The sequence below is a fragment of the Erithacus rubecula genome, assembly GCF_903797595.1.
Source record: "Erithacus rubecula genome assembly, chromosome: 3".
In the NCBI taxonomy this organism is placed as follows: Eukaryota; Metazoa; Chordata; class Aves; order Passeriformes; family Muscicapidae; genus Erithacus; species Erithacus rubecula.
Window position 1 is genome coordinate 2,017,459 of NC_136689.1, and position 15,082 is coordinate 2,032,540.

General features: G+C 52.1%; 2 protein-coding genes across 2 annotated transcripts in view; both read left to right on the top strand.

The window, feature by feature from the left end:
• The first annotated feature begins 772 nt into the window (after positions 1-772).
• On the top strand, positions 773-6,967 carry LOC306799265 (uncharacterized protein). The gene is made up of 6 exons (XM_079300038.1): positions 773-842; positions 2,909-2,970; positions 5,327-5,421; positions 5,977-6,219; positions 6,314-6,400; positions 6,838-6,967. Exons 1-4 carry the CDS (start codon positions 801-803, stop codon positions 6,099-6,101), a joined length of 324 nt encoding a protein of 107 aa, XP_079156164.1. The 5' UTR covers positions 773-800; the 3' UTR covers positions 6,102-6,219; positions 6,314-6,400; positions 6,838-6,967.
• A 231-nt stretch (positions 6,968-7,198) lies between these two features.
• GJC2 (gap junction protein gamma 2) overlaps positions 7,199-15,082 on the top strand; it is a 30,485-nt gene continuing 22,601 nt past the window's right edge. Inside the window, exon 1 of the mRNA XM_079300039.1 lies at positions 7,199-7,305. The gene's annotated coding sequence lies outside the window, so the exon portion shown is untranslated. The remainder of the gene's footprint in view (positions 7,306-15,082) is intronic.

The window sequence follows — 15,082 nt, forward strand, 5'->3', positions numbered from 1 at the left end:
AGCTTTGGCTGCCCCTGGATCCCTGAAGTGTCCAAGGTTGGGTTGGACGTTGGAGTTTGGAGCAGCCTGGGACAGTGGGAGGTGTCCCTGTCCATGGAATGGGATTAGAGCAAAATGAACTTTAAGTTCCCTTCCAATCCAGACCCTTCTGTGATTCCACTCTATGGAATGCCCAGTCAGTACAGCTGCTTTCCCCCCAAACCACACAGCTCACGAGCAGCTGGGCCCTGCACTGCCAGGCTGGGATATTTTCTCACCCAAACCACATCTTACCAGAGCAGGTTTGTACCTAAACACTCAATTTTTGGGTTTCATCCTCTTCACATCCCATCCCTCCAGTTTATCCAGCTGCTCTGCAGTTCCAGGTCACCTCCAACTTCCATCCTCCACCTTATGGTGACAACAAGCAGAAACCCCCCTTGGGCCACATTAGTACCTTATATTCACAGCCATGATTTGATGATTATTTTCATCTTTTTTGGACTGGTTTGATATGTCTTTCCTAGATTTCCTAGAAATATCAGTTCTGTTGTGAGTTTCTCACTGCTTGGTTCTGGAATTGGCTAAATTCTGTGCGGTGTGAACTATGTGTCCAGGCTCTTCCTGTGCCATCAAGTGCTGAGCTGTGCTGAGCTCTGATGATTTTTCCCCCCCGACTCGCGGGGTTTTGTTGCGATTTGCGGGCCGCGTTTGCAGTGGGAAAAGATCCCCTCTAGATGGCAGGAGCGGCGGGGGAAGGCGCGGATCAGGAGCCGGTCCGCTCATCCCGGGGCTCTGCGGCCACCGCGGGGCTGTCGCCGATGGGAGCGCCGCTGCTCGCTGCCGATCCTCCCGCGGGACAGGTGAGCGCGCCGGGGAACGGCGGAACGAAGCCTTGGGGTGTCCGTGTCCCCCTTCCCTCGCTGCTGAACGGGAGGGAGAGGGGACTCCGGAGTGTCCTGCCCCATGGGGTGTGCCCTGCTGGAGCTGCGCTGGGGGATGTGCAGATGGAGAGCGCCTGGAATGCCGAGGTGATGGGATGGCCATGGGGATGGATGGCAGCGGGAAGCACAGGGAGGGGAGTGGGTGGTGAGCCAAGCTGGTCCTCAGGCAGGTGACACTGCTGTGGAGCATCTCCACAGACTCATTTTAGGTGCTGCCAGCAGTGCCCCTCTGCAGGTTTGGTGTTTTGGAACCTTGAATCCCAAATGTGTCACTTGTTGAAGTGAGTTGAATCCCTCCACCCTCAAAAATGGCATGTCTGTTTTGTTAATTGTTAATTTGTTAATGATTGCAGCCGTAAATGCCTTTCTGGAGCTGTGCTTTGCTCCTGGCTCAGTGGGGTATCCCATTCCCACATCCCTGGGGCAGGCAAGGACACGCTGTGCATGGCAGGTGTCAAATGCTGGGCTCTCCACAAACATCTGCTCCCAGTGCTCCATGTGGGGCTGGGATTGAGGGCTCAGACTGGGAAACTGAGGATACAGCAGCTTGCCAGCCCAGGGCTTGTCTGTGATTAAAGATGCTCCTCCTCAAGGACCATTTTCCCACCTAGAACTTCCAGGCAGGAAGGTGCTGTCACCCAAGCAAAGGAACAGGCCTGCTCCTGTGTTGTTTCCAGAAATGTCAGAAATAGGGATTTTTATATAACTATATATTCACTGTTCTGTCAGACTGAGATAAATTTGGACAGACTTCAGCTTTTTTTTCAGCTGAGATGCTTTGGGAAACGTGGCAGCACCTACATCCCTGCAGGAGGAGGATGCTAGGGGAGGAAGAGGAGTGCAGGGGATGGTAAAAGCTGGGATAAAACCTGCCCTGGGAGCTCTCCTGTCTGAGGCTGAGGATATTTTGGAGCTGATGCCAAGAAAATAACAACCCCCTGTAGCACTTCTGCTTTAAAGCTGTTACTTTGCAGCCATCGCATTGTTTTTACTGAATCCAGGCTGACATGCTGCTTTTGGGGCAGGAGCTGATGATTTTTTTCCCCATTTTTCATTTTTCCTGCCTACCCAAACCAATACAAATTCTCCTTCAAGGAGTGAACTCTGAGTTTGAACTCAGAAGTCATGACACAGCAGCACCCAGACCCTGCCTGGGATGGATGTTGTGCAGGCAATCCCTAAAGCCCAAATCACCCAAAAAAAGCTAGAGCCCCACTCCAAGACACCTTGAAGCTATCCCAAAGCCCATTTTCCCCCATCCTGATGAACCCACAGCCTCATCCTTGCTGAGGTTTCCCTTGGCATCTCAGTGCTGTTGGAGGCAGCTCTGATTTCCAGCCTTCCTTCCATGCCACTGCAGAAAGGCACCGCGGGGCAGAGGCAGCCTGGGAAATAATTGGGCAGCAGGCGTAGAAAATGAGCAAAGAGGGGAAGAAGGAGCAGGAATAATCCTGATTTCCCTGCTTGTCCATCAGAGTCCTCCTGGCTCCTGCACGTTCCCCACGGCAGCGCTGGCACTGAGCAGCCCAGGTATGGAATGTCAGGGGATGTGCTGGTGTTGGGGTGTGGGGAGGGGGTGTCAGGGGTGTCCTCAGAGGCTGTTCAATGGGGGAGGCCACTAATTCCCACTTTTCTTGGCAAAAACAGCTTTCCTGCTTTTTCCATGACAGAAATATCTTCTAGGAAATCCTCCAGCAGCCTGCATGGCTGCAAACAGGAGAGCAGGAGTTTGGGGGGGTCTCATCACTCCACAGAGGAGCCACCTGCCTGTATTCCCCAATTTGCCAGGGTGCAAAAACCTCTGGCAGCTCCCAGCTGCTCCAAAGTGGATAAAGAGCCCTGCAACCAGTGGGAGCAGAGGGAGAGGGGTTTGGGATGGATTTCCCCAGCCATGTGGATCCTGAGCATTCTTTCAGGAGGTTGCAGCTGGGCTGGGTGGTGTGATCCATGCTGGGGTGTCCTGATGTCCCTGTGCTCTCCCACAGGACAGGGAGGTGACCACCACGCTCACACTGAGACTGACCAGCACCACCAGCACTGACCACAGGTAAGTCCCATTATCCCACACCACCCTCCCTGGGATAACTGATCCATGTGGGATCAAATGGATCCATTCCAGCATCTCTGGGCCAAAGCATCTCTCCTTCAGGGCTTCCAGAGAGAAGCTAGGCTGTGCTGTGCTGGAAGTTGAGTGGGAGGATGGAATTTTCTGCTGAGCATCCCATGGCTCTGGATGCTCCAGGGTGCTTGTAGGAGTTCCTGAGAGTGCTGACAGTGGCCCTGGCAGCTGGCTCAGGGGCCAGGCTGTGCCTGCCTTGCTGGCTGCTGTATTTGGGTCAGCCACATCGACTGCCTGTGCATCTGTGTCATCCCTGGAGAGCGCGGGATGCCGATCCATACCCACAGTCCCCATCCTCACCCTGCTCCTCCCAAACTCTGGAACTCAGCACAGCCTCCACTCCTCCCAGCAGCAGCAGCAGCTGGGACTCTGCTTGCCCTGCACATGACATCCCTGTAAATAACCAGAAGCCATCTACAATTCCCATTGTGTCGTGGCAACTGGTACGGCCACCAGAACAACCAGATGCTTGTGGATGCATCCCCTTCCTGATGCCTGATTCTTCACTAAAAGGAGGAGGAACTGGATGTTTTTCTGGATTTTACTTTCCCCATCTCCAGAGATGCAAAGAAAAGGCAAAATTTCAGTATCCAGGTGGAGCTGGGCAAATATAGATCTATATTCCTCAATTTCCACATAGAGGGGTTTATTTTACTGAAGGCTTGTGGGAATAAGACCCCTGGGAGCTGGGTCCAGTAGGCACAGGGAAGGTGCTCAAGGCATCAGCCCAGCATTAATTTGCAGATATTCCCTGAAGGATCAGAGGTTGCTGCTCCTGTTTGTATCAAGTCTTGATGGAAAACAGAGTGTTTGTGTGGTGGGAATTGAAGTTTAGGGATGCCTGGCTCCCTAATGTGGAGTCAGCATGGAGGTGATGGAAAAAACTCAAAAAGCAAGAGCAGTGCTCCAATGTGCTGACCTGGATATGCTGGGCATAGGATGAGAAAATACAGGAGATTTATTATTTTTCCTGGCTGGAAGTGCAGGATACATGAGCTGCATCCTTTGCTTTGAACATGGTTGAAATGCTGTGATGCCTCTTGGATAGGGGGGTGTGGAGTGGAGGGAGAAAACAGCCCCCCCAGTTTGGGAGGAGAGGGGAATGTGCCACAGCCCAGGGCAGAGGTGGTGTCTGTGGGGTGGGGGTCTGTCAGGCTGTTCCCTGAGCAGGGAGGGGATCTCACACCTTCCATCCATCTGGGCTCTGGCTGCTCCTCCCTGCCCAAACCCACCCAATCCCCACCTGGGAACATCCCTCTGCTCCCTCCTCCTGGGCTGCCTGCACTCCCTGCCCTGCCAGCATCCCCAGGAGCAGCCTGGCTCCAGCACTGCAGCATTTCTGTGTTTAATATGCCTTTTCTTTATTTTTTAAAAATAAATAATGTTTTATTCACCCCATCTGCCTTCCCAAGCACAGATGCTGCTGCTCCTTGGGGTCATCCCACTGCAGCCTCACCCCACAGCATTTCTGGGATCTTTACTGAGGTTTTTTTCCTGAACTCCAGCCTGATCCCATTTTCCTATAGGGAAGAGATTCCTCTGGTGTTCTTGCAGCAGTTCCTGGTGTATCCAAAGGCAGGCAGGATCTTCCCTTGTGCATTCTCACTGCTGTGCTCTCTGGGCCTTGGGTGCCTCTGAGAATATTTTGGCTCTGTTTTCTCACCACTTTCCCACTGAAGAGTTGTATTTATTGAAGTTCCCTGCTGAGCCTCTCCTCCAGCCCTGACCATGCTCCCAGAACAGCTGTGGCTGCCCCTGGATCCCTGGAAATGTTCAAGGCCAGGCAGGATGGGGCTTGGAACAGCCTGGGACAGTGGAAGGTGGCACCTCCATGGCAGGGAGTGGAATTTTAGGGTCACTTCAAACCAAACCATTCTGGGATTCTAAGATCCTCCAGCTCCTCAGTGTGCTCTTCCTCTGGAAGCAGCATCCAGATGCAAACTCCTGCATGGATCCCAACAACAAAAAACCCCACAGGGATCATCCCTCTGAGCCGTGAACTCCTTTTCTCACCCCAATCCTCCCACCCCCCAATTTATTTCCCCCAAAATCCCATTTCCTTCCTCTCCTGGAGAAAACCTCCCCTCCAAAACAAAACCTCCTCCCGTGATGGGACAAAACCTTTTAGGAGCAGCAGCTTCTCCCCGTGCCACCACCCGGAGCCGTGGCTGGGGAGGGGACAATGGTGCCATTGAGGGGGACAGTGCCACGCTGCCGTATTGTGCCTGGCAGAGAGATGCCCCGGGGGGAAATCACCTCCTCCTCCTGCTTGCCTTTGTTGCAGGGCTGTGCTGCTGCTTCTCCCCACCCCGGGCTCCGGGTATGTGCTGAGGATCCGCAGCTCCACGGGCACCTTTGTTTTTTTCCTGGCTGTGAAAGGTAAGGCTCCATCATCATCCCCCCAACCTCATTTTGGGGAGGGGGAGTTGTGGATTTTGCAGCAAAAATTTGCTCCTCACCCCGGGAGGCTGTGTCATTGTTTCATTGATCCTTGGGATATGTTTGCTTATTATATTTTATATATTGCATATATAAAGGCAGCGTTGAGAGCCATGAAAATTGTAATTTCTTCCTAAGCCTGCAAAATGTGTTAAATGTTTGCATAAGGTACAGAAATCCAATTCCACTTGGGGTCTGGGCAATCCCTTAAAATTTAGATCCAGGATTTTGCTTGGAATTGTTTTATACATGGCTGAATTAGCATTTGCTCTGAGCCTGATGCAGAGCAGGGCTGAGATTTTCTAGGAGCATATTTCAGCCAGTTTTGTGTGATTACAAAAAGGATTTCCCTACACATTTTCTGATGAAGGTGTTTTCCTTGCCCAAAATTCCTTGAAATCCTTGGATTTGGGCTGAACTTGGGGTTCATGACTGTGTCAAGGGCTGCAGGAGCAGAGTGGTGATGCCTCTCTTCTCCCTCCTCCTCCATCCCAGGAGCTGCTTTCCTCTGGAAAACTCCTGGCATCATAAAACCCCTGCCCAGTCAGCCAGGCTGTTCCCAGCTTGTTCCTCCCCTAGATCAGCTGGAGAGCAGAAACCCCCTGGAGGAATTAAATTAGAGCATGAAAACTGGACTGCCCCATCCCAGCTGTTCTGAGGAGCAAGGACATCTCTTAAAACTTCCTTCAAACCAAGAAAAACAAGTTATTTTGAGGAGTTTCACATGCTGAGGGTCATGTGTGTTTAAGAATTGAAGAGCCACCAGATTTTAAAGGTTTAGAGCCTTCTTCATGCCAAATTTGTTCAGTTTAGGGGTTTTCTTTAATTGCAGCTTTAAAGCCTCACTGTTTTGGACTCCTGGAAGCCAAATCTCCCCTCACAACACGGGGCCTTTAAGGAAAACATCAATTTTTGGGAGGTCAGCCATAAAATCATGAGAGTTGGCAATGGGAAGGAACAGATGACCACGTGCCAAAGGTTGTGGCCTCTGGATGGGGCAATTATTGAATCCCTCTTTGTGGGTTTGAGTCAGGGGCAGCATCCCCTCTCTGCAGCAGAGAAAAATCCCTCTGGCAGAGCAGGAGGGGATGGAGGAGGAGGAAAGTGTCCCTCTGTCCCCTTCCAGCTGTTTTCCCTTCCAGCTGTTCCCCCTGCCTTGCAAAATGAGGTTGGGAAGGGACAGCAGGGATGAAGAGGGGCTGGGATAGGAGCCTCTGGCCAACATAAAACACTAAAATTCAAAATTGCAGCAACAGGCATAAAAACTGGGCGGGAGAAATGGAGTTTTTTGGTGGTGCTGCAGTGTTTCACTGGAGCTGAAAGGACAGGCAGAGTTTGGAGCCAACTTTCCACCAGGTTTGGAGCAGAAAGGAAAAAAAATCCCAATCAAGAAGGAAACATTCCTTATCCTGCTGCAGCACCTCTGCTTCCTGCCTCTCTCTCCTGCTCCAAGGAGCTCTTTCTGCTATTTTTAGCCCTAAACCCTCCAACTATTGGAATGATTTTTTTTTTCCATAAGCCCCACTCTTGACTCCGGAGTTACTCATCTCGTTCTCTTTTTTTTTTAATATGTGCTGAGAAAGAAAATTAAAAAAAAAAAAAACACCATAAAATCAAGGGAAGCCAGAGGAATCCTTGCAGTCCCAGGGAGCGCTGGGGTTGAGGATTCAGAGGAGTTTTCCCGTGTCCACGTCAGAGGCTTTGGAGGGGAGGAGGAGGAGGGAGGAGATGGGGAGCGGCGCCGGGCGGGGACCCAGCAGCCCAGGAGCCCGCAGCTGGCCAGGATGGCACAATTTGGGGAAGGACTGAGCCCGACGCTTCTCCGTATGTGACTTTTCGTGTTTGTTTTGTTTTCTGTTCTCCCCCGCCTTGATGTTTTGCCGGGGGTTTGGTGGTTTTTTAGCTTGGCCGGTTCCCAGCACTTCGCAGATCCCCTCTCTGTGCTGCAAACCCCCCTCTGCTCTTCCCTGCTCTTCGTTTTCTGCCCTTTCCCAGTGATTTGGGTGGGAAATGCCTTTGCTGAGGTTGGGTGTTGGTGTGGTGCCGGGGACAGAGACACAACATCCCTATTTGGCATCGCTTTGTGCACAACTTTGCTGCCATGAATCATCCCCCGGCACTCGGGGCACTGCAGAGCCAGCTTGGGATTAAAACAGAGGTGCTTTAGCTTGTTCCTCATGGGGAAAGGGAGGAATTGTTGCCTGTGAAGGTGGGGAAGGTGCCCAGAGAAGCTGTGGCTGCTCTTGGATCCCTGAAGTGCCCAAGGACAGGTTGGATGGGGTTTGGAGCAACCTGGGATGGTGGAAGGTGTCCCTGCCATGGAATGAGGTGATCCTTAAGGTCTTTTCCAGCCCAATCCATTCTGGGATTCTATGAACCCCCCCGAGCTTTGGGATGTCCTGGCCAGTCCCCATCCCAAACCTCCTCTTATCTCAGACCACCCAAGCAGGGGGAGGAACACCAGATTCTGATTTTCCTGCTGGTCCTGTGTTACATTCCTGTTGGGACCTGCATCCTCCTGGCTCTGGGATCATCAGCTTAGATCCCCCTGCTCCTGCCTCATGAGCTGGGCTTTGAGGCCAGGCACAGCTGGACAGCAGCACCCATCAGGGCTCATCCCAGCAGAGATGAGCATTGGCAGCTGGTATCTCCAGTTTATCTTCTCTGTAAGGTGCTTTTGGCTTGTTTTTACAATAAGATCCAAGGCTGTGAGCACACTTTGTATCTTCACATCCCAAGCACCTTGCAGAGGCTGTGTTCCCTCCTGTGCACGTGGGGAAACTGAGGCAGGGGAGCCCTCAGCAGCACCACCAGTGGGAGCTGGACCTGCTCCTTGGTGGCCTCATTCTCTTGGCCAGCCTTCCTGGACAGAAAACTCTCCTTGGGCTCCCAAACACCCAGGCTGCTCCTCTGGGGTGGGATCACCAATTTGGATCCCTCATCCCCTCATCAAGGTCCTGGCATGAACTCATGTGGAGATGCAGTTGCATTTCCACAGCTTTTAATTTTCCCATCCTTCAAAATCCCAAAGATCTTCCCCATGGCTGATGGATGACCCTGAGTTATGTTCCTTCTGCAGTTTTCATTGCAACCAGTGTTGTCCAAAGGATTTCCTGGAGAGGGGGGCTGGAAGGAGCTCCTGACCCCTCCTGATCTCCTCCCATCCCAAAAACCCTTCCCATCCATCCCAAGCACAGGAGCTTGGATTAATGAATTTATTTGAGCTCTGTGTGGTGGCAGAGAGCTGTGTCCTCTCCTGGTGGCAGGTGAGAGAACATTCCCACACCCCAAAGGGAAACTGAGTCCCTCAAATCCTGGGAGGCCACAGGCACCTTCTCCTTTCACCCAAATTCCTTTGGAATGCCACAGGAGGACAACCTGCCCTGTGTCCAGAGCTTCCTTAGAAAGCAAAGGGAGGAAATCCCAACACAACCCAGCTGCAGACAATGGGAGCAGAAAAAGGGCCCTGAGGCAGATGGGGAATCTGCTCCTCCTGCAAGCTGGGAGAGCCATTTCCCAGACAATCCTTGGGGCTTGGCCAAGACCAAAACACCAGAAGGTTGTGGTTTTTTTGGTTTTTTTTTTGGTTTTTTTTTTTTTTTGTGTGTGTGTGTGTGTCATAAGGAAACCCCTCCTTGCCCAGCAATGTGAGGTGCTGTGCACCATTCCTGAATGATCCCAGTGCTGGGGAGAGCTCTCTTCTCCTGTCATTTATGGCCTGCTTGGGGTTCTTCCACCCAGTTTCACCCCAGCATCCCAAGGGTCAGTTCTGAGGCTGCACAGCTCCCTTTGACCCACTCTGTCCCTTGGAGATTGTGGTGACCAGCCATGAAAATCCTCGTGGTTTCTGCTCCTCACTGCCAGGGAAGGGAAAATAAAGGAGTTTTTGTGAGATTTCTGCACATCATTGTTGCAACCTGGGGCTGTAGCAGTAGAAGAAAGGGAAAATTGATAGAAAAGGAGGAGCCCCATCCCTATAAATTAATTAAGGCACACAAGAATAAACTTTGCTGGAGCAATTTATCTCCCTGCCTCTCCCATTTTTTGTTTCCCTGGCTGCATCCTCAGAAGGTGAGGAACCCATGTCCCACCCCCAGGTGTCCTGAGCTGTCCCCAAGGAATGAAGTGACTTTATAAGGACCCTTGAGCAGCTCAGAATTGCTCCTCTAAGAGCTGCACACTCTCTTCTGCAGTTTGACTTTTTGCTCCTTCTCCATGCTCTGAGGAGGATCCAAATTCTGCCTGTGTGGAGATGTGGGAAATGCTGAGCACAGCAGAGGCTGAAGGTCCCTCAGGAGCTGCAGATGCCACCAGCTCCCCGTGACAGGGAGACTTTTATTTCCTACCCAAAATTCTGGCTGCACCTTGTCCCCCCAGGGTGCATTTTTGGGATGTCTGAGGACAGAGCAGCACTGCTCCCACCCCCCAGACTCAATCCCATCACCCTGATCATTAATGACACTCCACACTCATCATCCCTGGGAGATGCCACCACCAGCTGGGACCTGTCAGCACGGGGGGGGGGACAGGGTGGCACAGCTGCTCAGGGGACAGTGCAGAGGTCACAGATCCTGTTGTCTGAGGGGTTTAGACCCTCCCCATTTCCCCAGGGCAGAGCAAGGATGGAGGGAGCTCGTCACATCTGGAAGCTGCTGCGTTTCTGCTTTGTGTTGTTATTTCTGACCCTTTTTAACACCTTAAATCGGAGCAGTGCGAGTCTGCTGGGTGTGAATTGCCTTTCAGCGGGATGGAAATGGGCAAAATCATGGGAAAACAGCCCAGAAATGGGGCTCGTCCCCATTCCAGCCCAGCCCTGAGCATCTGTGGGTGCTCCCATCCCTCCTGTGTCACTCTCTGGACCGAAGCAGAGTTCATCCACCCCAAACACTGTTCCCTCCCCCTTCCAGCCCCACAGAACAGCCTCTGCTTCGGAAACCTGAACCCGCTTCAAACATGAACCCGAGCCAAATCCCTCCAGGCACGTTTTCATCATCCTTTTTTTTTTTTTTTTTTTTTTTTTTTTTCCTGCCGGTGACAATAGATTTACTGAGGGCTCTGCCCAGCCCTTTTCCTCCGCGCTGCCAGACAGAAATAGTGAAGCAGGCTGGCTGGGAAATGCGTGTCCTCGTTTCGGAGCGGTGATGCTCTCAGAGCAGCGCTGCCTCCGTGACCCGGTGGCCCCTGAGCCCTGCCGGGTGCCCCGGGCGATCTGTGCCCCTGTCACAGCACATCCCGCTGATGGGGAAAAGCCCTGCTGGGGAGGAGGAGAAAAACGGAGCAAAAATGATGCCACGGGCGCTGCAAAGCGATCCCTGAGAACTCGTGGCTTCTGCTGGGAGCTGTGGTTGGATACCCCAGGAAAGGGGAGACCGCAGCACCCTGTGCTGAGCCAGGGATGGTTTGGGGACGTGTTTAGGGTCACCCCCGATGCCACAACCCTTTCCTTCTGCCGGGGCTCCGGGGATGCTCCCGCAGCTTCTCCTCTCTTCCTCTTCTCTTCTCTTCTCTTCTCTTCTCTTCTCTTCTCTTCTCTTCTCTTCTCTTCTCTTCTCTTCTCTTCTCTTCTCTTCTCTTCTCTTCTCTTCTCTTCTCTTCTCTTCTCTTCTCTTCTCTTCTCTTCTCTTCTCTTCTCTTCTCTTCTCTTCTCTTCTCTTTCTCTCTCTTCGCCATCCCTTCGCCATCCCTTCCCCACCCCTTCCCCACCCCTTCCCCATCCCTTCCCCATCCCTTCCCCATCCCTTCTCTCCCATCCAGAGAAGGCAGGCTGCCTCTCGGGGGCTTTGTTCATGCTTGGTTTGCCGTGCTGGGAGGCGGTGGCTCTCGGAATCCCCGCACAAAGCGTTTTCCCCGCTGCGGGGCCGGATCAGCCGCAGCTTTTCGGGATGGAGGCGGTGTGTGTGTGTTTGTGTGTGTGTTTTTGTGTGTTTGTGTGTGTGTTTGTGTGTGCTGGGGCTGCTGGAACATGAGACATCCCCCCCCGGGGCACGGGGAGTTGCCCCGCATCCATCCCGTGTGAGTACAGAGGTGAGGAGCTCTGCGGGAATGATGGATGGATTTTGGGAGAAGGGAGGAATTCTGTGCCCTCTCCTTTAACCCAGGGTGACCTGGGGCTGGTCTTTCTGCGGGTGGGACCCACGGTGAAATGAGCAGAGCTGGGGCTGGTCCCTGCTGCCGTAGCGTTTGGCCAAGGCTGTTCCTGCTGGAGATCAGGGAAAATTGCAGGTAAATACAGAGTTTGACCTCCTGTGCCCATCCTCGAGGTCAACATGAGCTGTGGGGGCTCCTGAAGCTGCTGTGTGGGATAACCCCACTCCTGGTTGGTACAGCACACCCTGGAAAACGGGGGAGGGATGTGGCCAGCTCAGAGATTCAACTTTCTGCAAGAAATTCTGTGTCTAAGGGCAAACACATGCGAGGTTTTGCGTGCTGGCAGGACACGTGTGGGCGTGGAGCTCCTTTATTTATTGCTGCATGAGCAGAGCTCTCCTGGAGATGCCGGGCTGGGAGTTTGAGGAGGGAGCCCAGCCCAGCCCAGCTCCTTTCTCACCATCTCTCACCCTCCTTGTCTCCCTGCCTCTCTCACCTGGTGGCTGCAGAGCCTCCTGGCAGCCCAAGGCACTTTTTTTTTTTTTTAGCCATTCCAGAGAATTTGAATAGTTCTAGCGAGCTCTGATTTACAGGGAGCGTTTTTATGGTGTTTATGTTGGCAGGCTGCAGTTTATGCAGGGTTTGAAATGCCTTTTATCACCAGAGCTGAAAAACAACAGAGCACCCGTGAAAAAAGTCCTGTGCTAATTGCAGAGGGGGTGATTTAGGGCTGCAAAGTGCCTGCCTCCTGCTTGGCTTGCCTGCAGTCCCCGTGGGGAAAAGGAGATGATCTCATCCATCAGCAGGGTGGGATCCATGCAGGTTGAGCCTTTTTGCCCGTGAAGGTCACAGCTGGCACTGAGAGGGACAGATCGTGGTGCCTCCTGTCCCTGCTCACAGCCTGACACAACGAGGTGATCAGCAGATGCAAGAGGCTTCAGCTGGGAAAAAGAGCAGTTGTTTAAATGTGGCTTTTTTTAATAACCCAGATGACACTCGGGTGTGGGGCAGCACCTTGTGCTGGTGTTGGAAGCACAGCTCATTTCCATCCCACCTCTCCTCTCCCCATATCTTTGTAGGATCTCAGTGTCCCAGCTCAAATTTTAGTGAAATTTAGTCTTGGTGAGGTCCCATCATCACCTGTGGGATTTGGAGTGACTGAACCTCAGCAGCCCCTCACAAGAAACAACCTCCTGCTCTTCATTTTCCACTTAATCCCTCTCCAACTAGTCCTGCTGAATAAATCTGAGATTAGGAAACTTTTTCAGGTGCCAGCAATGGATCATCTTGGAGCACAGGGAGGGAATTTATCCATCTGCCATAAGAAACTACTTTGAAATCAGCTCCTGATTCCTCCAGTTGTGTGCACCTTCCCTTCTCTGTTATCACAGGTGCTAAGGAGAAGTGAGTGATCCGTGGGATGTGGGATGGGGAACTCTCGGGGCAGTTTAAAATGTAAAACAGCAGGAAAGAGTTGCAGGGAGATGCCACATCTTGGGCAGGGTGTGCTTTGGTCTCCAGGTCCCTGAGAGCAGGTGGTGAAGTCTGGAGGAGTGGAGAGAAGAGCTGGAAACTGAGATGAGCCCCAGACCAGTCCTGGGATGTCAGGCAGCTCACAGAACCCCAGAATGGTTTGGGTTGGAGGGTCCTTGTTGCTCCAACCCCCTGCCATGGCAGGGACACCTCCCACCATCCCAGGGTGCTCCCAGCCCTGTCCAGCCTGGCCTTGGACACTTCCAGGGATGGAGCAGCCACAGCAAATCTGGGGAATCTGTGACCAGCTCCAAGGGGGGCTGCCCACCCACTTTTGACCATGAAATCCCACCCAAGTACCTTAAAACCAGTCTTGGAGGATGCCACAGAGCTTTTGTCTCACCATGGCACACATCCTCCTCATCACCCCACAGTTGCTCCATTCCCCTGCAACCCTTTTCCCAGAAACATCTCCTGGGACTCCCCTGCCAGGCAAAAGGGCATTTTTATTCCAGGCCAGTGGTTTAGGAAAGGTCCTGGCTGGCATTTGGCACCTCAGTGGATGTGTCCTGCTGGGTGGATCCTAATAAGAAGGGAGGGAAAGAAAGGCATTACAAGCATTAGAAGAACATCTACGTGCCTCTAGTCTGGTCACACATACAAGAAAATTTAAGGAATTCAGTTCAAAGTGTTTTAGTGAAGCAGAGAGCCTTCTGTTTTAAGAGACTTCTGATATCTCTCAGCCTGCACTGAACCACACAGATTATAAAAGAGAAAAGAAAAAAAAGAAAAAAAAGGCACAAAACCAACAAATCCCCCACTTCTGCTACTGGCAGTAAAATCTTGGCTGACACGTGTGAGCCTCTATTAACCCATGGCCCTGGGAACGTGCTGCTCAGGGACAAACCTTACAGGAGGAGAGTCCTTCCTGCTGTTATTCCTTGTCATGGGAAGCTTCCAAAAAACCAGCCAAAACAAATATTTGGAGGAAAGGCAGGGGCTGCCTGGGGCAGGAATGCTCCTGCCACTGGGCAGGAGGTGACATCATCCAGATTCCTTCACTGAGGAATGCAGGATTTGGTCTTCCCTGCCAGTAATTGCTTTTCAAAAACAGACCTGCCCAGGGAAGCAGATTTCACCCAGCCCCTTCCATTGCACAGCAGAGAGGCTGAATATTCCCAAATCCCCTTCTTGCCCTTAGCTTAACAGAGTATGAATATTCCCAAATCCCCTTCTTGCCCTTAGCTTAACAGAGGCTGAATATTCCCAAATTCCCTTCTTGTCCCTAGTTTAACAGAGGCTGAATATTCCAAATCCCCTTCTTGCCCCTGGCTTAACAGAGGCTGAATATTCCCAAATCCCCTCCTTGCCCCTTGTTTAACAGAAAGGCTGAATATTCCCAAATCCCCTTCTTGTCCCTAATTTAACAGAGGCTGAATATTCCAAATCCCCTTCTTGCCCCTGGTTTAACAGAGGCTGAATATTCCAAATCCCCTTCTTGCCCCTGGTTTAACAGAGGCTGAATATTCCAAATCCCCTTCTTGCCCCTGGCTTAACAGAAAGGCTGAATGTTCCCAAATCCCTTTCTTGCCCCTGGCTTAACAGGGACATCATATTGACAGGCATTGAAAGCACCCAAAGTTCCAAAAGTGGGAGCTGGACAGAAATCTGGGCAGGGAGAGCTGGTGGGGCAGAAGTGATTTCTTGGGGCTGGGTCTGTGTGGATTTCTGTGCTGGACAGACTTTGCTGAGAGCTGCAGGAGGAGCCCATGGTGACCCCATTTCTCAGTCCTGTGAAGCCCAGTGGCCACTTGGCCACTGTTCCTGAATGCAGAATTTCAGTGGTGACTGGAGTTGGTCCTTGTAGATCCCTTCCAATCTGGATGTTCTCTGGCTGGAGTAGCTGATGTGCAGATTCTGATTCATTGGTTTTGACCAGCCTGGCTTGATCCAGAGCAGGGATTGTCCCCCTGTGCTGGCACTGCTGGGAAAACCTGAATTTTGTGTCCATGTTTGGGCTCCTCATGACAAGAAGGACATT